Below are 24,702 nucleotides of genomic sequence, written 5' to 3' on the forward strand. Positions count from 1 at the left end.
GACACTATGAAGTAAAATTAGGGGTAGTTGAACACAAACTTTGCCAAACCTTGATAGTTGATATGATCAATAAGATGGCTATAAAGTGACTAAGAGGTAGGCAGCATAAGGTCATCTCTTAGTATCAGTAGATTTGTTTCAGTAGCTACTAAAATCCATGGATGCACAAGTTCCTTATAAGAAGTGGTATGGTATAGTTCTGTCACTAAAACAAATCAACTTACAAAGAGAAAAAGGTTTAGTTTGAATCACAATTTTGGAAGTTTCAGTCTGAGATTGGTTGACCCCACTGCTGATAGATTCCAGTGAGGGAGCAGCATATAATGATAGGAACATGTGACAGAGCAAAACCATTCATGTCATGACTGAGATACAAAAGATAGCACAGAAGGGTGACACAATTTCTTTAAGGGCATTCAGCATGAGTGAATAGTTTGAATGAGTTTTGTGGGGAGAGAAATCAGTAATAATAATACATCACAGCGTTTCAAGACAGACTGATTGGAAATTCTTGCTTTCTTTAAAGTTCTGTTCTATTAAGAGCACATTACTTAACTACTCTGAACATGAATTTCCTCATCTGTAAAATTGTAAAGAGCAGGGGCTAATAGTAGTACTTATTTCTCTATTTGCTTGTGGGAATTGAAATCATGAATATAATGCACATAGCACCTAGCAAAGGTGGATATTACATTCTCATTAGCTGCTATTTAAAAAATATTATCATCATTGTTGCTGTGTTTGGTTTTGTCTGCATTATTTGACTCTGGGGGATAAGTTCCTTGGATTTCTTGCTCCTTTTCAATTATATTTTCTATAGGAAGCGTAGAGTGATCTTTCAAAAATAGATGTCTGGTCATTTTATTCGCTTACTTAAAATCCTGCAAGTGATAACATACAGTTTGGTTATCACAAACACTTACCATAGAATCCTGCAGTTGTCTATGTAATTATCTGTATCACCAGATATAATGTAAGCTCTGTGAGGTGGAGCGACTCTATTTCTACTTGTTTTCCCTTCTGGGCCTCAACTTTTTAAAGTTTTCACCACTACCAAATAGCGATAGTCTGGGGACTAAGTCTTTAGTCTACATGGACCTTTGATGGACATTTAAGATCACACTATAGCAACATGTATTGTTATTTATCTCTGAGTCATGAAAGACACTGGTATTCTTATTTTTATGCAATCAACTGTCAAATCAAGAAATATTTCTGTTTTTTAAAGAAAATGAAAGTAAAAAGGGGACTATTAGAGAAGAAGAGGTTCAGGGGGAGAGTGGGGGTATGATGAAAGCCAGTTATATACATGTATGGAAATGTCACAATGCAATTCATTCATTTTGCAATTAATATTCACTAATAATTATAACACAATGTTAAAAAATGTCCATTCTCATGGATATTGGCAAGCCATTATAAGAGTTTAAGCAAACACAAGATAATCATCAGATGTCACTCTATAAGTTATCTAGAGTGAAAATTGTAACAAAGGAAGACTATAAGCAGCAAGATTAGGTTACTAAAAGAGTTTAGATGAGTCATAAGAGCCTGGATTGCATGCTAATCCACAATAAGGGGGTGGCTAGGGAAGAATAGAGGTACTTTGGATTAGACAGAGGGGACTGAAGGGAGGGAAACGGGAATGTGGAAGTAAGGAGGATAGTAGAATGAATAAGACATTATTACCCTATGTGCATATATGATTAAATGACTGGTGTAATTCTACATCTTGTACAACCAGAAGAATGAGAAGTTATACTCCATTTATATATGATGTGTCAAAATGCATTCTACTGTCATGTATAACTAATTAGAACAAATAAAAAATTATATAAAAAATGAGTAGGTGAATGAATGTATCTGAGAAGCTCGAATGTAAGCCTACATAAGTGGGACTCCATGGTCAGATGTTACATTCTTCCTGTTACCTGCCTATAGTACAGTGGGGCCCTCTATATCCATGGGTTCTGTATCCCCAAATTCAACAACAACCACAGGCCAAAATTTAGAAAAATATGCATCTGTATTGAACATTTACAGACTTTTTCTTGTCATTATTCTTCAAGCAACAGTATAAAATCTATTTACAGAGAAAAAAAATTGAATAAAATGTATTTAGTGTACAAATAGGGAGAAATTGATGAGAAATTCAGTAGCAGTGATTGTGACAGGAATAAAGGACTACTTTGTGGATGACAGTAATGATTTTGATTTTTAAAACTGCATGGAGAGTGGCCACTCTGACTTCTCTTCACCTTTAATTTCTTCCCCTTTGCCTTCCCATTCTTCTTCCTTCCTTCATTTACATATAAAATTTTATAGTCCAAACAAAGTTACTGGTTTTGTATGGTAGCTGCTGTAGTAATTTAGTAAGTAAGCTACTTTGTTCGGTTGATAATTTAACTACAAAAAGTGTCATGAATAGGATGGCAAAGAATACAAAATTTTAAACAAAAGATATTTTTCCTTATAGTTATACTAGATGTATGTTCTATTACATATATGTGATATATTTCCAGATATTTGAAAACAGATATCTCCTATTCTATAGGAGCTGTTGTTTCGAAATAAAAGCAAACATGAATGTAAAACAAACATAAATATTACATTAAAATAATTTTGGGGGGCAATGGGGGCATTCCAAGGATTAAACTCAGGGGTATTCAAGCACTAAGCCACATTCCCAGTTCTATTTTGTATTTTATTTAGAGACAGGGTCTCATTGAGATGCTTAGTGCCTCACTTTTGCTGAGGTTGGCGTTGAACTTTCTATCCTCCTGCTTCAGTCTCCCAAGCTGGATTACAGGCGTGCACCACTGTACCCGGCCTTAATAATTCTTAATATATTTTAATAAGAAGGGAAACAAACTTTATTATTGCTTAAAGAGAAAGTAAATGAGGAATCAGATTGAGAATCAAAAATAAGACTCTAAATATTTCTTATTCCAACAGTTTTTGGTTTGCGTTACAGTATGAAAATGAACAAAGTATTTTCCCCCTTCATCTTTGACATTTTCTGCTGAAGGATTTTAAAGAGAGGAAATAGAAGGAAGGATATTAGAGTTTTGTTTTTACAGTCAGGAAAAATAATGACTAAGAACACTTTTCCCAGTATGCCTTTCAGAAATTGGAATAATAAAAGTAAAATGATATTGTGAGAAATGGGTAGAAGGTATTTATGACTCATTATTGCTCAAAATAAGGAATAATACCAACCACATAACCAGAAATCCTGAGGAATATTTGCTATTTCTAAAATATGTATATATTATTAGATCTATTTATGCTTCACAGATGCCTGTAGGATTATTTTTTCTTGAGATTACTAATAAGAGGCCCACTACAATGCCAGAAAGTTCCTCTGGGAAGGTGCTCACTGCTGTGCTACCAAAAGTGAAGCCAGCATCTAGGAGGGTGGCAAAAAACTTTGGCCTTACAAAATGAATTGGGAAATAGTGTATCCTACATTTATGGAAAGGAATATAAAGAATTTGTATTTTTTCTTCTTTAAATATTTGGTAAATCTCATCAGTGAAGTTATCTTGGTTGCAGCTTTCCTTTATAGTAATTTAAATTATAAATTTATTTCCTCTTTTTATTACAGAAGTAGTTGACTCTCTTCTTATGTTAATTTTGTTTATTTCTGACTTTTGAGTAATTTGTCTTTTCCAATTTATTGGGATAATACTATTTTTTAAAATTTTCTCAGGATACTTTCTCAAGATATTAAAGGTATCCTGAGAAAATAAATGACTAATTAATGATTAATTAAATCATTAATAATGTAGTTTTTTAGTAATTTATGACTTCTCTTTTTTTTCTTGATGAGCCTATCTAGAGATTTGACACTTTTGTTTATATTTTTAAGGAATCAATTATTTCACTATTTTTTGAATTATTTCTTTGGTTTTCTATGTCACTATTTTTCTCTCTTTATTTCTTTCATTTTGCTTGATATTTAATTTACTCTTTTGTTTTTCCTTACAAAAATCTCAAATAGAAGTGTAGACAGTTGACTTGAGATCTTTCTTCTAACATGACCAATTCCAGCTATAAGTTCCATCCAGGCATTTTGGGGGGTACCTCTCACAAATTCTGATGTGTTTTCTTTTCATTCATCTCAAAAATATTCTACCTTTATGATTTCTTCTTTGACTCATGAATTATTGAAAAGTAATTATTTATTTCCACTATTTTTGATTTTCTGAAATTCCCCTCATTTTTAATTTCCAGTATAATTTCATCATGATCATAGAACATATTTTACTGATATAGTTTTTTTCTTAAATTTGTTGATACTTATTTTATAGCATTATTTATGTGATATATCCTAAAGAATGTCTCATGTGTTTGAGAAGAAATTTTATTCTGTGATTGGATGGACTAATTCTATAAATATCAATTACATAAAGTTGATTGATAGTGTTCTCATAATCTTCTATGTTTGTTTATTTACTCTGGAGTTATTCCACCTACTATTGAAAGTGTAACATTTAAGTCTACAACTTTTATTGTTGAATTTTGTCTACTTTTTTCTTCAGTTGTATTAGCTTTTACATCATGTGCTTTGGATCCTTGTTGTTAGGTAGGTGTTTTGATTTGTTAAGTATAACTGAAAAATTGATCGTTTCATCAATATAACACTTTCCTTTTTATTTCCAATAACATTTTTAACTAAATGTCTGTTTTGTCTGATGTTAGTATAGTATACAGTTACTCTTTTTATGGAATATTTTTCTCCATTCTTTTACTTTAAAGTGTCAGGTTAGATATGTAACTCAGTGGAATAGTGCTTGTATGGCATGCAACAAATAAAACAAAAGTTTAAACTTTCTCTTGTATATTTCTCATAGTTAGAACTTATCTTTTATTATTTTTAATTTAGTATGAAAGTGTCTGCATTTTCATTGGAATAAGTGCTTATTGCCTGAAAGGACTAATAAAATAGATAGGCCCAGTCCAGTAAAAATATATAAGGAAACCAATAAGAACTGACCTATATCCACAGTTAAAAATAAGTTTAAAATCATGTAACTCACTAGACATGAAATCATCAACATTTAAAATCTAGAGTAAAACATTTAACCACTTTGGTGTGCCATATTGATAACTTCCATAAATGGTAATGAGTAAGCAGCCAGGGTAGACCTGAGGTAGCCATAATTCCCTGAGCCTTTGCCATATCACTTCCAGATACAACTACCTTTGTTTTCAATAGTAAACAAGAAAATCATTTTCTTTGTTTTCCATAACATTGAAATTTTTGATGGCACCTATTTACCAGAATGACTATAATATCTAAGCAAATACAACTATTAAATTGATCCAAAAAGAATTTAATAGTTCTATAGACCAATGAACAAACAATAGAATTAAAAGCTACCATTGAATAAAAGCATACTTTCTAGATTATTTTATTGCTAAATTCTATCTAGTCTTTAATACACAAATTTATAATAGTGTTTAGACTAGTCTTATCTATTGGAAAAGGTTTTAAAACACCATTTTATAAGGTTTATATAATTTTAATTCTAACATGTTGTAAAGAAAATGAACATTTTTGTCCTGTATCAGGAACAGGTATAGACTCAAAATTGAACATTAATAAATCATAATGCCATGTGCATAAATAGATTTCAAAGTAATCAAGTAGTATTTGAACTTTATATGGAAATTATGGTTTGTTTAATAATTGGTGTTGGCAAAATTGGTTATCTTTATGAACAAAATTTGGGTTTTTTTGCTGCTTGTATATCATGTACCATGAAAGACATTTCAAATAGGTTCAAGCATTAGATATAAAATTTTAGAAAATAATTCTGCTAAATATTTTTGTAACCTTATTGTGAGAGAGACATTTCATAGTTTTTATAAGCTATAAAGGAGATATTTAACTATGTTAGAAAGAATATGACAATAGAAATTAAAGAATGTTAACATATAAAAAGCTTATATAAATTCATCAAGCAAAACAAATTAAATAGAAAAACAAATTATATGAACAGATACCTCAGAGAAGGAGAAATAAAATATACCCACATGCCTATGAAAAGATTTTTAACTAGATCAATAGTCAAGGTATGCAAATTAAAGCACTAATGAGATTCAACTTTTCCTTAAGAAATTGAAAAATATTTTAAAGTGTGATTATAATTCTTAGGAAGATTTAAGGAAAGGGGAATTATACTACCAGTGAAAATTGCTACAGATATTTTAAGAAGCAAAATGGCAGATTTTTTAAAAATTTAAAATAATAAAAATGTTATACTATTTGGGATAATTTATTTTATGTGTCATCTTAGCTAAGTGATGTTGCTAAACTGTTTGGTCAAATCCCAGTCTAGATATTTCTGTGAAGGTATTTTTTAGGTGTGATTAACATTTAAATCCATAGGCTTTGAGTGAAGCAAATTACATTGCATAATGTGAGTGGGCTACATCAAATCAGTAGCAAATACTAAGGTTTTCTGAAGATGTATTTCTGCCAAAATACTGCAACATAGAATCCCTGCTTGAGTTCTAAAACTGCAGATTTTGTACTAAGACTGCAACATCAATTCTTCCCTGCTGGCCTGCTTTGTGGATTTCAGACTTGCTAGCTTCCACAATGGTGTGAGCCAATTCCTTAAAATAAATCTCCCTTTCTATGTATATCTACTTCATTTTGATTTTGTTCCTCTGGAGAATCTTGACTAATATTCTTACACCATCAATAACACTTCTTGAAATTTATACTACAAAGTTAAAGTGTGTGTGTGTGTGTGTGTGTGTGTGTGTGCGCGCGCACGCGCGCGCATAAGTGCATGTGTGTGTGTGGGGGAGTGGGCAAAGGGAGAGAGAAATAAAAATATATATATACTGTTATTTTTAGTTTTGAAAACATTCTGTGTCCATCATTGAAAATTTGTTATGAAAAGACAGTAAGAAATATTTTGCAGTTAAAAATAATGAGTTATTTCTAAAATCTGTTTAATTTAAAACATTTCAGTAATGTAGTAAGTTAAAATAGTTATAAAGAAATGAATGTAACAAAATTCCATGTGTATACCAGCAAAAGCAAAAATTTATATACATTTGAGCAAGATAAAAATATGGAACAAATGTAAGAGTGGGCAATTTGGCAGTATTCATAAAAAGAATGAATAGTAATGATTGATAATTGTGTATAAATACACATTTTTAAATAAGTGCATATATACATGTATATATTTAGTTTTTTACAAAACAAGATTTGTTTTGAATGTCTCCCATCTTTTTGAATAATAATATTGTTTCTGTTTTCTCGAAATTATAAAAAAGATGGAGATACCTCTTCAGTTAATATATTTATGCATAATATTTTTGGAACAATTTCTAGAATTTGAATTGCCATGTCAATTGGTATATAGAATTATGTTTTTTATAATTGTATTACTAGTAAAAGTAATTGACAATTACATTGTATATTAATATTATAAAGATAATGTTTTCTATTATTTCTACTAGTAATAATGCTACTATTAAAATATCTTGTAAAATAAGATTTTATGAAAATTTGCTTACATTTTTTTTTAAAGTTTCTGGAAGAGACAGTTGTCATTAAGTTTTTAGTGGGATGAGACACATGGGTAAATGCATTTGAAGGTAGTATTTAAAGGCAATGTTGAAAACTAATATTTCCAATTGTATTGTATCTGTCTTCACTTTTACTTTCAACTACTGTGAAAGTTACCCTTAAAATTATAATCTTTTAAGCTGGGGATATGGCTCAAGTGGTAGCACGCTTACCTGGCATGCATGCGGCCACGGTTTGGTCCTCAGCACCACATACAAACAAAGGTGTTGTGTCTGCCGAGAACTAAAAAATAAATATTAAAAAATTCTCTCTCTGTCTCTCTCTTTCTCTTTAAAAAAATTATAATCTTTTATGTGTTCCTGGGTTAAACTCTCTTTAAAATCTTTTGAAGTACATATGTACTAAAGATGATAATTTTTATTTTGCTGATTGTAATTTTAATTTTTTCATTATTTTGTTTTTCTTCATTTTACAGTAGAAAAGTACTGAAAGTATGAAAACTAATAATTTTTTACGGACAAATAGAACTACTATCTAAGTCTATAATAGGGCAACTATATTTCCTTAAAATAATAACTATTTGAATTATAGTTCTTTTGTTTTCCATGTATATGAAGTTTATTATTTATTAAGGGAACATTACATATTATCATAAAATCTTAATACTTACACAGTGACTTCAAATTTTCATTACTATCCAAATTTTAACACTCTTTGCAGCTAATATTTTGTAGATATTTTGAAAGTATGCTAAATGTATGTTCTTTCTCACTGAAAACTTATTGTGATCAGTACTTCCTTTGAATTTTTATGCTCATCTCCCAGTAGTTTTCCATTGAACTTAGATAATTAACTATGAACTTGAGATTGCAAGCTTTTAAAAATATTCAATATTATTAATAATATCTGTGTATTCAATTATAAATAATAGTTAAATCAATAATTTATTGTGACATTTAATTGGTCAGAGAAGACTTTTATTTTTCTTTCCTAAATTGCCTAAGTTATTACCTGGCCCTTGTTGACTAGTTCATGTCTTTATTTTAGAGGACTATTTCTGATCCATTATAATCTCATTTATATGTCTTTCTAGTCTCAAATTTCAAGCTATGATAGTATTCTTTAATATATAATATCACTTTTTCAGAGTAATATAGACTGAATGAAACCTTATTTAATTTCAGTGAAGCAAGGGTAAGAGCTCCAGGTAAAGGGCAGTGTTATGTGGGTGGTTTTTTTTTTTTTTTTTTTTTTTTTTTTTGTTATCTCTGTACTTCCAAATTTCTCTAATATTGAGTACCACCTACAGTGAAACAAATTCCTATCTTGGAGAATTCATCTGTTTTATTGTTTCAAGTTATACAGTTTCTTGAGTTTATTATCATTCTTTTTATTTTAATATCTGTTTCAAAGTTTAATTTTTTAAGGTGATCACAGATTCCTTTAAGAATAATAAAATCTATTTTGGTGTCAATCCCATGCTGTTTTTGTTGCTATTGCTCTGTAGTATAATTTAAGATCTGGTATGGTGATGCCACTTACTTCACTCTTCTTGCTAAGGATTGCTTTGGCTATGCTGGGTCTCTTATTTTTCCAGATGAATTTCATGACTGCTTTTTCTATTTCTATAAGGAATGTCATTGGGATTTCAATAGAAATTGCATTAAATCTGCATAGTGCTTTTGTTAGTATGATTATTTTGACGATACTAATTCTGCCTATCCAAGAACAAGAGATGTCTTTCCATAATCAAAGGAAATTTTTTTCTTTAGTATTCTGTGGTTTTTACTGTAGAGGTTTTTTACCTCTTTCCTTGATTCCCAAGGTTTTTTTATTTTTTTGAGGCTATTGTAAATGGGGAAGGTTTTGTTTCCCTTTCAGAAGATTTGTCACTGATATATAGAAATGCTTTTAATTTAGGGGTGTTGATTTTATATTATGCTACTTTGCTTAATTTTTTTACTAGCTCTAGAAGTTTTCTGGTGAATTTTTTTGTGTCTTCTAGGTATAGAATCATGTCATTGGCAAATAGTAATAATCTGCGTTCTTCTTTTCCTGTCCATATCCCATTAATTTCTTTTTTTGTCTGTTTAATTGCTCTGGCTAGTGTTTGAAGAAGTATATTAAATAAAAGTGGTGAAAGAGGACATCCTGTCCTGTTCCAGGTTTTAGAGGGAATGCTTTCAATTTGTCTCCATTTAGAATGATGTTGGCCTGGGGCTTAGCATAGATATTTTTTACAATGTTGAGTTATGTTCCTATTATCCCCTGTTTTTTCTAGTGTTTTGAACATGAAGGGGTGCTGTATTTTGTCAAAATATTTTTCTGCATTTAGTGACATGATCATATGATTCTTTAAGTCTAGATGTGATGAATTACATTTATTGATTTCTGTATGTTGAACCAAGCCTGCATCCCTGGTATGAATCCCACTTGATCGTGGGGTATATATATATCTCAAAAAGTTAGTACACCATAACTAAAAAACAACTTATACATATATAAATTGTTTTTTAGTTATGGTTGAATATAATGCCTTTATTTTATTTATTTATTTTTTTTATGTGGTGGTGATGTTCAAACCCAGGGCCTCTCATGTGCTAGGCAAGCACTCTATTGCTGAGCCAAAACCCTAGCCCTATTTTATTTATTTTTATGTGGTGCTGAGGATTGAACCCAGGGCCTGGCACTTGATAGGTGAGCGCTCTACTTCTGAGCCACTGTATGTTTTTGTATTTGATTTGCCAGATTTTATTAAGTAGTTTTGCACTTATATTCATTAGAGATATTGGTCTGAAGTTTTCTTTTTTTGATGTGTCTTTGCCTTTTTTGGAATAAGAGTGATATTGGCCTAGAGTTTAGAAGTTCTCCCTCTTTTTCTATTTCATGAAATAATTTGAGGAATATTGGTATTACTTTTTCTTTAAAGGTCAGTTGTATATCCTTCCAGTCCTGGGATTTTCGTAGGCTTCTGATGGCATCTTCTATTTCATCACTTGAAATTGATCTCTTTAAATTGTATATATATTATCCTGATACAATTTGGGCAATTCATATGACTATAGAAATTTGTCAATGCCTTTGATATTTTTTATTTTATTGGAGTACAAGTTTTCAAAAATAATTTCTAATTATCTTCTGTATTTCTGTAGTGATTGTTGTGATATTTCCTTTTTTTGTCATGTGTGTTAGTAATTTGAGTATTCTCTCTTCTTCTCTTCATTAGCATGGCTAAGGGTTCGTATATTGCATATAAACAATGGAATACTATTTAGCATTAAAAGAGAACAAAATCATGGCATTTTCGGGAAAATGGATGGAGTTGGAGAATATAATGCTAAGTGAAGTTATCCAATCCCCAAAACCAAATGCTGAATGTTTTCTCTGATTTAAGGATGCTAATTCATAATGGGATTGGGAGGAGCATAGGAAGATTAGAGGAACTCTAGAGTAAAGGAGAGGAGTGAAAGAAAGGGGACATGGGATAGGAAAGATGGTGGAATGCGATGGACATAATTACCCTAAGTACATGTATGAAGACACAAATTGTGTGACTCTTATTTGTGTACAACCAGAGATATTAAAAAGTGTGTTCTGTTTGCATATTATGAATTGTAATGCATTTTGCAGTTACATATAACAAATTAGAATAAAAATAATAAAATCTATAGGTATTATTTTTGTATAACCTATACATGTGCATTCAAATAAAAGTTTACAAATTCATTGAGTTTATTATCCCCAAGTTAATCTCTGATATGTGCCATAGCTTTTAAATTTTTTTCTTTTATAGTCTATATTCTTGGAATATTAGAAGCAATCTAAATAATTCCATGGAAGATCCAAGACTCCCTTTTCTCACTCTCATTTCTTTGGTCTTGTGATCTCTAGGCTGACTTATGTTGTTCAGAAAGAATATTAAAAGATATTTTTCATTTGTTTCTATATTTGTCAAAGACTGAACAAACTTGTACAACTATCCATTTTTTTCAAATTCATGAGCTATGTACAGTTTTATAAATAGAATTGTAATTGTTAAGGCAACCAGAAAACTCGGATTTTTTGGCTAGTAGTATATTAAAAAGCCAATTTATAATATTGCTTGAGCAGCCTCAATAAAATGAGATGAAAATATAAAGAAAATATTTGAGGGCTAGGGTCATGGTTCAGTGGTAGAGCGCATGCCTAGCATGTGTGAGGCCCTGGGTTCGATCCTCAGCACCACGTAAAAAGAAATAAATAAAGGCATGTGTCTAACTACAACTAAAAAATAAATATATTTTAAAAAAGAAAATATTTTGATATAAAATAATTTATTTCTTTAAAACTTTATTTTTAAAAATAATTCATATTAATAAAAGAAAAAAAACTCCCATGAGTAGTTCATCCAATGTTAAGACCACTAACCTTAGATTTTTAATCAACATATCCCCAGAGTCTAATACAATGTTATTTGAATGAAAGAATGTTGGAACAATGAATAGAAAAGCAAGTGAATAAATAATTTCACTAAAAGTAAAATTAAATTTTAACATTTACAGATTGAGGAATGGTTAGGACTTATTTTTATGGTTTGGCTTTACTTTCTATCAGCCATTATAAAAATAAATTATTATGCAAATCATTATCTTTTAAAAAGAAAATTAAAATTAAATAAACAAGTAAAAAATTGACAGAACAAAAAGCTGGTTCTTTGAAAAAAATAAATAAAATTTACAGAGCCTTAGCCATGCTAACAAAGAGACGGAGAGAGAAAACTCAAATCACTAAATACGTGATGAAAAAGTAAATGTCCCAACAGACCTACAGAAATACAGACTTGTACTACATAAAATAGAAAATATCAAAGGCATCATCAAATTTCTAGAGTCATATAATTTACCCAAATTGAATCAGGATGATATACACAATTTAAACAGATCAATTTCAAGTGGCGAAATAGAAGACGCCATCACAAGTCTACCAACCAAGAAAAGCCTTCTATTTCTGTAGTGTCTGTTGTGATATTTCCTTTTTCAGACTTATTTGCATTATTTCTTTGCCCTGTTTTGTACTACTAATATTATAACATTAATATGTTAATGTTATATATTACATTTATATATGTTTTAAACTCAATAGTTCATTATTATGACTATCACTTTATAAAATTTTATGTCCTTTTGAAGAGAGAAAATAAAATATATATACTCATAGAATTTGTTATGTTAATGATCCTATTTATCATTCTAGGGTTTTTTTTTTCATTTATTTCTATAAATTTGAGTTAGCTTTGCCATCACCTGTCTCTCATACTGTTACTGTCAAATATATTTATATGATATTAGAGATACAAGTATATAAATTTTTTAAATTAGTAGAAGAAAGTAAATATGAATTTATAGTATTTTGAAATTATATAATTATGTTTATCAAGTATTTTCACATCAATTCAAATTAATGTCCAATGTGATTTCTTTCAGCTTTTAAAAGAACGTCCTTTAACATTTCTTATAAGGCTTCTCTGATAGAAGTGAATTTCTCAATATTTATTGATTTCGAAAAACTTTTATTTTGTGTTCAGTTTTTAAAGAGTTTTACCAGATTGAAGATTCTGGTTGAAGTTGTTGTTGTTGGTTTTGGCTTTGATTTTTTTCTATGCAGCCCTTTCCCTATGTCATATTATTGTCTCCTGGACTCTTTGTGCCTTATCAAAAGTCAGTAATCTCATGGCAACTCCTATGTATATGACTAGTAATTTTTCCTTTGCTGTTTTCAATGTTTTTTTTGTTTCTTTTCATATTTCAATAGTTTTATTATGATGTGTTGAATGTGACTTTAAAAAAATTCTGAGTTCACTGGTTTCTTGGATATGCACATACATTTTTTTTCATCAAGTTTTTGAAATTTTATCATTATTTCCTCTGATATTTTCTCTACCTTTTTCCATCATTTCTGTCCTCTGTATTCCCATTGCTCTTTGTTGTGAACTTAATAGTGTCCAACAATTGTTTGTGGGTTGGTTCATATGTCTTAATGTTTTTTTTTTGTTCTTTCAAATTTCATAACCTCCATCAGACTTTTCAAGTTTTCCAATACTTTCTTCTTCCAATTTATATCTACTATTGAGCTACTTTAGTTAGGATTTTCATTTGTTTTTGTTTTTGTTTTCAGTTGTAGAATTTCTGTTTGACTCTTATTTTAATATTTGTTTTTAATGAGAGTCTGTATTCGAAAAAGGCTTTGTCACCACAACTTAAAGCTTCATTTTCTTTAAACATAATATCTGCTTTGCAGTCTTTGTTAAGTTTGTCATCTGGATTCTTTCATAGGCAGTTTTGGTTGCCTACTCTTGTCTATATTTACATTTTTTGTTTCTTTGCCTGTCTCATAACTTTTGGTTGAAAACTGAACATTTTAGATTATAAATTAAACAAACCAGTATACTGCACCTCCACCCAGGATTTTTGTTGCTCATTTATTTATTAATTTAATAATTTGGCTCATTTATTTTAGTGAAATCTGTATTTCCCGAATTGTGCAGCTTCTGAGAGTGCTCATTAGAGGGTTCATGTTTGGCCATGTGCATTTACTCCAGGGATTAGCAGGGCCTTCTTTGTCTCTTTTTTTTTTTTCCCCCTGATTTCTCTGTTAAATTCTCTGTACTCCTCTGTTACCATACCCAGAGTAGGCCTCCACTAACTGCCACTCTATTGCACAATTGTTACTGACATTGCTGTGGGACATAAATTGCTCTATAGTTTGGTACATTCTAAATTGGGCCCCATTACTAAGTAACTTTGAAGCCAGTCTTTGCAGTTTGTTCTGACCCTGGAAGTGCTCTTCTTAGCTATCTCTTTCCCTGATTCTTTTTGGTAAACTTCAAACTAGTCAACTGTTTTCTTTCTCTTCTAATAGAGCCACCAGCCTCCTCTTAATTGCACAATTTCATTGTTTTAATAATGCTCTTAGGCTTGAACTTCCCCTGATACTCTGTTCCATAAAGTCAGTTCTCTTTGTAAGGTCAGAGTGGCTCCAGATATGCTGTATTTATTCCTGAGTAGAACCCCTGTGCCACTTGTGTAGAGCAGGGGGAGGGTCAGTGGCATAGTTCTCAGTAACACCTTTCTTTCATAAGCAAAGTGCTGAACTGTGACAATTCCACGTGAGTCTCCACCCCACAAGTGAGTTGTGGTAAGAGCAATCAAAGTTTCTGAATTCTTTTTTTTTCTTTTAAATGTATTTATTTATTTATTTGCATTACAATTATTAATACACCATTATACAATAATTTATCATATCTCTGATTATACATAAGGTATGTTGACACCAAATTCACATCTTCATACATGTATTTTGTATAATGATGAGGGTCTCCTTTCACCATCCATGCTATTCCCCTTTTCTCTCCCTTTCCCTCCCACCCCTATTCCTTATCTAGAGGTAATCTGCCTCCCTTGCTCTCCCTCCCAACTCCATTTTGAGTCACCACCCTTATATCAGAGAAGACATTCAGCATTTGTTTTTTTTTGGGGGGATTGGCTAAGTTCACTTAGCATAATCTTCTCTAATGCCATCCATTTCCCTGCAAATGCCATGATCTTACTCTTTTTTATTGCTGAGTAATATTCCATTGTGTATATCTGCCACATTTTTTTTTTTTTTTTTGTCCATTTATCCACTAACGGACATCTAGGTTGGCTCCACAGTTTAGCTATTGTAAATTGTGCTGCTATAAACATTGATGTGGCTGTGTCCCTGTAATATGCTGTTTTTAAGTCCTTTGGGTATATTCGGAAAAGAGGAATAGCTGGGTCAAATGGTGGTTCCATTCCCAGTTTTCCAAGGAATTTCCATACTGCTTTCAAATTGGCTGCACCAATTTGCAGTCCCACCAGCAGTGTATGAGTGTACCTTTTTCCCCACATCCTCGCCAGCACTTGTTGTTGTTTGTCTTCATAATGGCTGCCACTCTTACTGGAGTGAGATGGTATCTTAGAGTAGTTTTAATTTGCATTTCTCTGATTGCTAGAGATGATGAACATTTTTTTGTATATTTGTTGATTGATTCTATATCCTCTTCTGAGAAGTGTCTGCTCAGGTCCTTGGCCCATTTATTGATTGGATTATTTGTTTTTGTGGTGCTTATCTTGTTGAGCTCTTTATATACCCTAGAGATTAGAGCTCTATCTGATGTGTGAGGGATAAAAATTTATTCCCAGGATGTAGGCTCCCTGTTCACCTCACATATTATTTCTTTTGCTGAGAAAAAACTTTTTAGTTTGAATCCATACCATGTGTTGATTCTTGATTTTAATTCTTGTTCTATAGGTGTCTTATTAAGGAAGTTGGTGCCTAGCCCCATGTGATGGAGATTAGGGCCTACTTTTTCTTTTATTAGACGCAGAGTCTCTGGTTTAATCCCTAGATCCTTGATCCATTTTGAGTTAATTTTTGTGCATGGTGAGAGATAGGGATTCAATTTCATTTTGTTGCATATGGATTTCCAGTTTCTGTGTTCTGTAGATATTGCACCTAGGTTAGAGCTTTTGTCCTGAGTGGGAACTGAAGTGGGAAAGAAAGTTTCAGACATTAGCCATTCTTGCCTGGGATAATACCTCTGAAATATGGAACTAGGGCAAAGATGTGATAAATGTGGTGCCTTTCTCTTTTAGGTGAGATACTTGAGCTTCCTGAGGGAAGAGGGATTCTGTGTTCTAGCATGTACATATTCACAGTAGAACTTCTGTTATGCTGAACTGGGATGAAAAGAAAGGTAGGGAAGAATAAAGAGCAAGTTGTGGTTTAAATTGTACAGATTCTCATTGTTATGAGACTTGATATATTTTTTGAATATATTAAGAAAATGAAAATATTAAGTTAATGGGAATAGATTTTCTTGAATAAATATTTATTCATTTTGCAGCACTTTCTTTGGAGAATTTCCAGACATCTTTAAATTTAAAAAAATAATAATAGTAATTTGCACTGGTTATGGTTGTTTCATCAAGGACAGTTTCCACAGAATTATTTATATCTACATTCCAGAACTCCTTTTCCCAGTGTGATCTTTTTCAAAGCCACTTTTCTATTTAAAGTTCTGCAATGATTTCCCATCTCAGTGACTTTCCTTCTGTTCTTCAAACATGCATGTGCAGTCTTGCCTCACCAAAGATACTCCTTCCAGGACTTTTGCACTAGATGTTTGCTCTAGATAGAATGTTTCCCTGAGATGCTATTGTCTCTTTTTAGCAATATTATCTCAGATTAGCCTATGTAAAAAGTAATTCACTTAATATATATTTAATGTTTTATTTCTTCATGATCTGTCTCTACTTATTAGTTTTCTTTACAAAGTACATTTTGGACATTTGCAGGATACTGGAGCTCCAGTGGCACAATCAGTTAGTACGCAGTACTTATAGGACATTTGCAGGATACTATTTTTTGCTTGAAAATCCATTCTTTTCTTTCTTTTTTTTTTTGTCAGCTGAATGAACTGTAGATATTATCTTAAAAGTTTCTCTAGTGTTACATGTGTTATCTGATTACATTTTTTAAAATATTTATTTATTTTTTTAGTTATTGGCAGACACACCATCTTTGTTGGTATGTGGTGCTGAGGATCCAACCCGGGCGGCACGCATGCCAGAGGAGCGCACTACTGCTTGAGCCACATCCCCAGCCCTATCTGATTACATTTTTGTTACATTTGCAAGTGATCAGGAGTAGAGTACAATTTCTGCTTTACTTGCTTAAATGGTTATTATGTTTCACTTGTTTTTATGTGTTCTCTTTGTATTGCGCTGGAATACCAATGACAGTGTCCTTATATGAGTTTATGAGATTGAGTTTTTGAGACTGGGCTACCCATAAACCTATATAGTTCATGAGAGAAGTAAACTTCTGTTTTGTTTAAATCATTAAAAATTTTATTCTCTTAATACATCTTACCTTATTTTTCTGGGTCACCAATGAAAGTAGTTTGAATTAAGAAATGGTTCCCACTTAAAACATATGAGAAGTAGGACTTGCTTCCCTTAGATAATTTTTGTTGTACTTCTGCTATTAAGGAATAATGGTAAATTAATTTAAAAAAGGAATAATGGTAACAATAAATTTACCTGGTTCATCATTTGAATTTACATAACTTTGCTGTTTTGTCACATTGAGTGAATGTTATTGATATTTGGTAATCTGTTTCTATGGTATGGGTGTGGTTTAATTTGATCCTTTCTTACAAAGACTGTTAAATAAAGATTCCTGAAAAAAATTTTGTCTAATGCTTTTTCTGCATCTATTTATATAACCTTACCTTTTTCTTTTCTCCATCAATCTGTTGATACAATGAGTTCTGCAATGCATGAGCACAGTGTTCTTATACTTTGCTTACTTTCATGGATTCTTTTTTCTAATATTCAAAAATTTTGCACCTGTATTCAAAGATGAGTCATTCTGTGTGTTTCTTTCTGTTGCCTTACTTGACTAGGCACTAGTTCTAGTGAAATATTCATTATGATGAGAGGGAATATCCCTCCTTTGTTTTTGATCTTAGAGGGTAAAACATTCAGTTTTTTACCATTAAGTATGGTGTTAGTTTGTAAATTTTATTCATTGGGTAATATTTTGGACACATTGTGGTAGAGTATAGTATCAAAATTAACCTCACTTATTTATTTTTATCGTTTTTTAGGCTGTACAGCAGTAAATTTAGAATTACATTGTGTTGGCTAGTACTGATCAAGAGTACTAGTATGTATAATGTAGTACAAATATAATTTTTGTGATGTAGTAAGTACTTACAGCACTTCTTTACTGGAGAAGAAAAATCCAACTTCACACTTAGTGTCTTATATTCCTATTGATAGTTTAGTTGTGTTCTTCCTGCCATTATATTTTAAAAATCATAGACATATATAAGTACAAAATCATTTGTACATTCATAGTAGCAGAAATTTCTCATACACATCCATCCCTTGATGAATATTGACAAACACATCCTCAGTCCCTACATAGAATGATATAGTATTAAGGAAAAACAAATATTTCATTGAATTTATCAGCGTACTATCTAAGATGTAGTAAATTTATGAGTAATTTTTACCTTTTTTCTGGCAAAAACCTAATGGATGTTTTTTTCTTCCCTTATAATAAGTCCTTTCTTCTTGTGTAAAAGACACCGAGAAAAAAATTTTAGAGACTATGAGGCAAAATGGGTTTACATAACCAAAGGATCTGAGGACGGGTTTCCAAAGGCTATCATTTTCAAGGATGAAACTAATATAAAAGAAGAATTTACCCATTGGAAACATGTAAGTATAGTTAGTTTATTATTTTGAGATATTTTTCCTTATGATAGTAGAGTCCTAAATTATGAAGCATTAGTAAGAATTTCTTGAATCTTAAATATCTTCCATTATATTGTTAATATTATTATTTATACTATGAGGAAATTCATATAATTAATTACTACATCATAATTTACTACATTAATAACATCATAATTATTTAATAATATGTGCTTTAATATATTAATCTATTTAATTATTGAAATAATAATAGTGACATAAAACTCAGATGAAAGCAAAAAAGAAATGTTTAGGTTATTAAAGTATAGTATATTCATTTAATGTTTTATAATAAATCACAACTTGCTTTGAGGATAAATGGAAATAGAAATTTATTTACATTAGTTGAATGCCTACTATGTACAAGGAACTGTGCTAAAAGGTATTGTGCATGTGGTATGCAGTTTATTATCCACAACAATGTGATATAGCTATTTTTATCTAATCTTATGATTAAAGAAACTAAAGCTCAGCAATGTCAATTGACTTTTAAAAAGTCATAGTTAAGTGATATAGCTTGCTTTTGACTACAAGTCTTGGACACCAAAGTTTGTGCTTGTTTCTCTTTAGGACTTCGTTTTGATTTGGACTTTAGGTAATGGTAGAAATGAAGACTCAACATTATAGTGGAATTAACTAGAGTAAAATTTTTTTATACTTTCTTTTTTTTTTTTTTGGTACTGGGGATTGAACCCAGGGTACTTAACTAATGATCCATATTAACAACCCTTTTTATTTTTTATTTTGAGACAGGATCTTGATAAGTTGCTTAGGCCTCACTAAATTGCTGAGGCTGGCTTAGAACTTGTGATCCTCCTGCATCAGCCTCCTGAACCACGGGTATTATAGGTGTGGGCCACCACACCCAGCTAATTTTTAAATTTCTAGTGTGTTTGTGATAAAGTACTTCATACATGGACTTATTCCTGAATAGAGGGAGATTACAAATATTTCCATTACATTACCATCATAAAAAGTGACTGCAAAATGTCCAGAATACCAATACTTTAATTTCAAATAAATAAGAACTTGTATTTTAGATGTATAGCACAGGAATGTTCATAAATCCTTAAATCTCTTAAAAGTTATTCTTCCATTAATAACACAAGTTCAAAAGGCAAATATATTTCACTAAAACCCTTTTTCACATTGGTACTCAGTGGCAACGGTATTACTTTACTCCAGTTGATAGTGTACTCTGTGAAATTGTAAAGTTCATATTAAGTTTCTTATGCCCCTCCCTGTAAAATAGAAGCTCATTATTTCAGAGCATGCTACTTGATTTTTTTGCATGCTTTATACACAGGAGTGTTCTCTCCTTGAAAATATTATTGATATTTCATAACTGATTTTGAGCTATGTTTCACACAGAACACTTACATATCTGCATTCCTTGATTTCTGGAACTTGTTAGGAAACACTGGCAGAATAGTCCTAGACCTTTGATAAGCATGCAGCTTGAAAGTAATCATTTGTTCTGTGTGTAAAAGCACTGTGTCCATGAACTGTAACAACATTCTTGTCTGAATTCAGCATGGAGAGGGTAGAAATCTACCTGATCCTCTTTAACTTAGTTCCTGTCAGTATTCAATGGTTTTCTCTTTTTTGGTGCAACTAACTGGAAGGGGATGGCTAATTTTATATCAAGTAAACAAATGGCTCACATAAATACATTTTTATTCTTATTTACCTCATTTTCCAGACTTCATACCCTAAACTCACTCTTTCTTATTTAAAGACAGATTTTCTGGCATTCTGATGGTCTTCATTCTATACTTCTGAAACCATATACTTATTACATATTTCCAGATATTTCTCATTTTTATTCTCCTTATGAATCAATAGAAATGAACTAAATTTGTTATAGGCTCTTTTTCTAATAAACCCTTTCCTATTACTATATCATTTCCTTCCACTATTACCCAACAATTAATTGTCCATTTAAAATCTCAGGGGTCATTTTCTTTTCCCTCTTTTTTCACAGTTCAATTTTTAAATAGTTCTAAGATTTAAATAAGTACTTCTAAAACTTAAATATATTTGACTATATACTTCCTTTGGAAATGACTAAACTAACAAACCAAATGATTTTTATCAGGAGCATGAAGATTAAACTCATAGCATACTTAACACTAGTGAAGGTAATTTTTTATATTGTTCATTTTTATTTCTTCCTTTGTGATTAGTCTTTGTTTCTTCATTCATTTATAAACTTTTTCATTGGTCTATTAATGTGGAGTTGCTATGTAGGGTTTTATTCCACTTAATTTGGAAAGGATAATTTCAGCTAAATTTGTTTTCATCATAGGTGTCTTTTGCTATTCAGAAAATTTTAATTTTAATAAGATCAAGTCACTGAGTATGTTGGTTTCTTTATTTTATATAATGATTTTAAAAGTCCTTCTCAGCCTTAGGATTAGTAAAAGATGAAGTCTTTTATTCCAACATTTTTCTGTTTTTATTTTTTAATTTTAAATCCTTATTCTATTTGAAAATTATTTTAATTTTGGATTGTGCTAAGGATAAAACTGTATATTTTGTATACAGTAATTACATTATGCCAACATCATTTGTTCTTCCATGTATTTTAAATAATACCTTTATCACTTAAGATATTCTTATATTTAGTTGAAAACAGCATCATTTTAATATTCTAGTTTTATGATGTTAATTTTTGATAAGGCTAGTCACTTCATTATTATTGGCTACTCTTGTACTCTATATCTTCAAATAAAATTTAAAATCAATTAGTATAATAAATATTTGAATTTTAGTGGCATTATGTTTAAAAATTTCATGTAATAATAATGACAAATTGGGTCATCTAAATAAGAATAATGATATATATTTACTTCCATTCACTGATTTATTCTTTGGATTTCACTATGATGTCTAGTATGATTGACATAGTGTCTGTGTATATAGTATTACTACAAATGATTTTGATCTTTGTTGAAAATTTAAAATATTTTGAATTAAAATTTCAGGCTAGTTTTTTAATGAAAAAGTGTATCAGTTTTTCTAATTGGTAACTTATGAATAAAATTATTTTCAGTTGATTCTGCTCTATTTTCAAAGTATGTATTAGAAAGTGAATATTTTTCTCTTCCTTTTCCAAAATCAGACTTTCTTTTTTAAAAAATTGGGTTTTTTAGAAGTCCATGACAGTAGAGTATATTTTGACATATTTTACATACAACGAATATAACTTACACTAATTAGGATCCCATTCTGGTGGTTGTACATGATGTGAAGTTTCATTGCTTGTGTATCCATACAGAAACAAAGGAAAATTAAGTCTGATTCATTCTACTGTCTTTCCTATTCCCATCCTATCTTCCTTGTCTTCATTCCCCTTTGTCTAATACAGTAAACTTCTATTCTTCCCTCCCCCACCCTTATTATGTGTTAGCATCCACATATCACAGAGAACATGGGGCCTTGGGTTTTTTGAAACGGGCTCATTTCACTTAGCATTTTGGTACCGAATATCTCCGGTACCATCCGTTTACAAATAAATGTCATAGTTTTATTCTTTATGGCTAAGTAATATTTCATTGTGTGTATGTACCACATTTTCTTTATCCATTCGTCTGTTGAAGGGAACTTAGGCTGGTTCCCTAGAGAGCTATTGTGAATGGAGCTACTATAAATATTGATGTGGCTGAGGCACTGTAGTATGCTGATTTTAAGTCCTTTGGGTGGAGTGGGATAACTGGCCAAGGAGTGGGATAACTGGCTCAAATGGTGGTTTCATTCCAAGTTCTCTAAGTAATCTCCATACTGCTTTCCAGAGTGGTTGCAACAATTGGTAGTCCCATCAGCAATGTATGAGTGAATCTTTTCCCCTACATCCTCACTAACATTTATTATTACTTGTATTCTTGATAATTGCCATTCTCATTTTCTCATGAGCATATCATGAAGTTTTTCTAGAGACTACATGATATGTGATATAAGAGATTGAGCACATATACAGATATGAAAATATCTGTCATTTATTAAGCTAGACACTAAATAGATTCTGAAAAATGTAGAATAATCCCACCACTCTTCTCATTGTTTTTGAAATGTTGTTATAAAGATGCAATTTATGTGAATATCGAATGCATTTATTATTGTTATTTAAAATATATTAATAAATATTTAAAGCATTTTATATTTTAAATTTCCAATATGATTCATATTGAAATAATAAAATACATAAACACACAATGTTTTGTAGCCTTTCAACTTTTGAGAGTATAGAGGAGTCTGGTAACCAAAAAATTTGAGAACTTCTACTAAACCTCTACTCCACTAGATACTATCTTTTTAAATGTAACTCTATAATGATAAAGTAACAATTAAATTAGGTATAGTTTGTACAAATATATCAGTTAAAGATAATGACCTAAATGTACTTGTATATTTTTTATTTGCTGTGCCTCATGTAACTCTGGTGTATTTATACATGGCTACATTTTACTGTACAAAAATATTCAATGTTGAATATGCTGTCTACACAAAGAAGAGTCCTTTTTCATTGGCTAGAAGACCTGTGTTTGGTGTCAGTTGCTCATGAGATGTATATGACCATCATGCATTTAACAAGTATCTTCTATTTCTCTTAGTTAAAATACTTCACAACACATACACCTTTAAATAATTGCACCAATGTTATATTTTAAAGACAGAACTCTGTTATACATGTCATGGATATGTATCTAAAAACAACTGAAAATAAAAATGAATAGTTCTATTAGAAATACAAAAGAAATGGGAGTGCATTGATTAGGACTGGGAATTATTACCCTGATTGGTATTGATTTACACAAAACAGATTGTTTTTCTCTCTTTTATAAAAGGAGATAAATAATGCTTACCAGTATAGCAACTATTCATCATAATGTTGTCAGAGTTCTTCACTCTTTCTGCTATTGAATCAAGATGTTGAGAAGGCTGTCCTTCCAGAGGCTCCAGGAGAGAACTCTGTTTTCTTGCCTATTTAGCTTCTGGAAGTTCCCTGCCTTCTGTGTCTTATGATCCCTCTACTTGATATCACTCCACTTCTCATTTCTATTATCCCATTTTCTACTTCTTTTTAAATGACCTCTTTCCCTTTTATAAGGACTTCTGTTATTATATCTGACCCATCCCAATAATTAACCCATCTCAAGGACCACAGGTGTTTTAGTGAGAGATTTTAATTTATATTTTATATATTTCATTTAAAAACTTAGTAGATCATTAATCACAGTCTCAAAGTTATTTGTGCCATACAAGGTGCTAGGGCTTGAATATTTGTATTCCCATGCATTTCATATATTAAGCCCCAACTTCCAGTGTAGATATATTTGGAGATCAGTTATCTAAAGAAGTAATTAAGATACAGTTTAATAATTTTATGTCATCTGATCTTGCAAAATCCTTTTACTAGTATGACCTCTGTGTCTAATAGAGAAACCTTTAATTCTGTTACTTAGGGCTGCATAATCATACTAGCAAAAACAAAGCCTACCTGTATAGGTTAGGAATATCTGTAGGCCTTAAACTAAAATTACCCTGGCAGTTCCTCTTGATAGTTTCTTTTGATAGTTATCAGGCATTCCTGCCTAAGAATCTCTTTTATAGCCTCCAGTCTTACTTATTCTTGTGGGCTAACACAAGGTGTATACCTTAAGTTACATTTAACTATTATTATTATTATTTAAAATGCCCAGAAATAACTGTGTTTTGGTTTTAACTCTCTTTGCTAAGATGAATTAGTCAAACTGACTTTCATTTCTATCTATTGTTAATAATTAGCTGAGTTTCCATAGGAATCCTGGGGGAACT

General features: G+C 30.9%; 1 protein-coding gene across 1 annotated transcript in view; it reads left to right on the forward strand.

Annotated features, from left to right (window-relative positions):
- Lrriq3 (leucine rich repeats and IQ motif containing 3) overlaps positions 1-24,702 on the forward strand; it is a 162,601-nt gene that overhangs the window by 60,884 nt on the left and 77,015 nt on the right. Inside the window, exon 5 of the mRNA XM_076862816.2 lies at positions 18,693-18,849. Within this exon, the coding sequence (XP_076718931.2) occupies positions 18,693-18,849 (157 nt within the window). The remainder of the gene's footprint in view (positions 1-18,692; positions 18,850-24,702) is intronic.

This window comes from Callospermophilus lateralis, chromosome 7 (assembly GCF_048772815.1).
Source record: "Callospermophilus lateralis isolate mCalLat2 chromosome 7, mCalLat2.hap1, whole genome shotgun sequence".
Lineage (NCBI taxonomy): Eukaryota > Metazoa > Chordata > Mammalia > Rodentia > Sciuridae > Callospermophilus > Callospermophilus lateralis.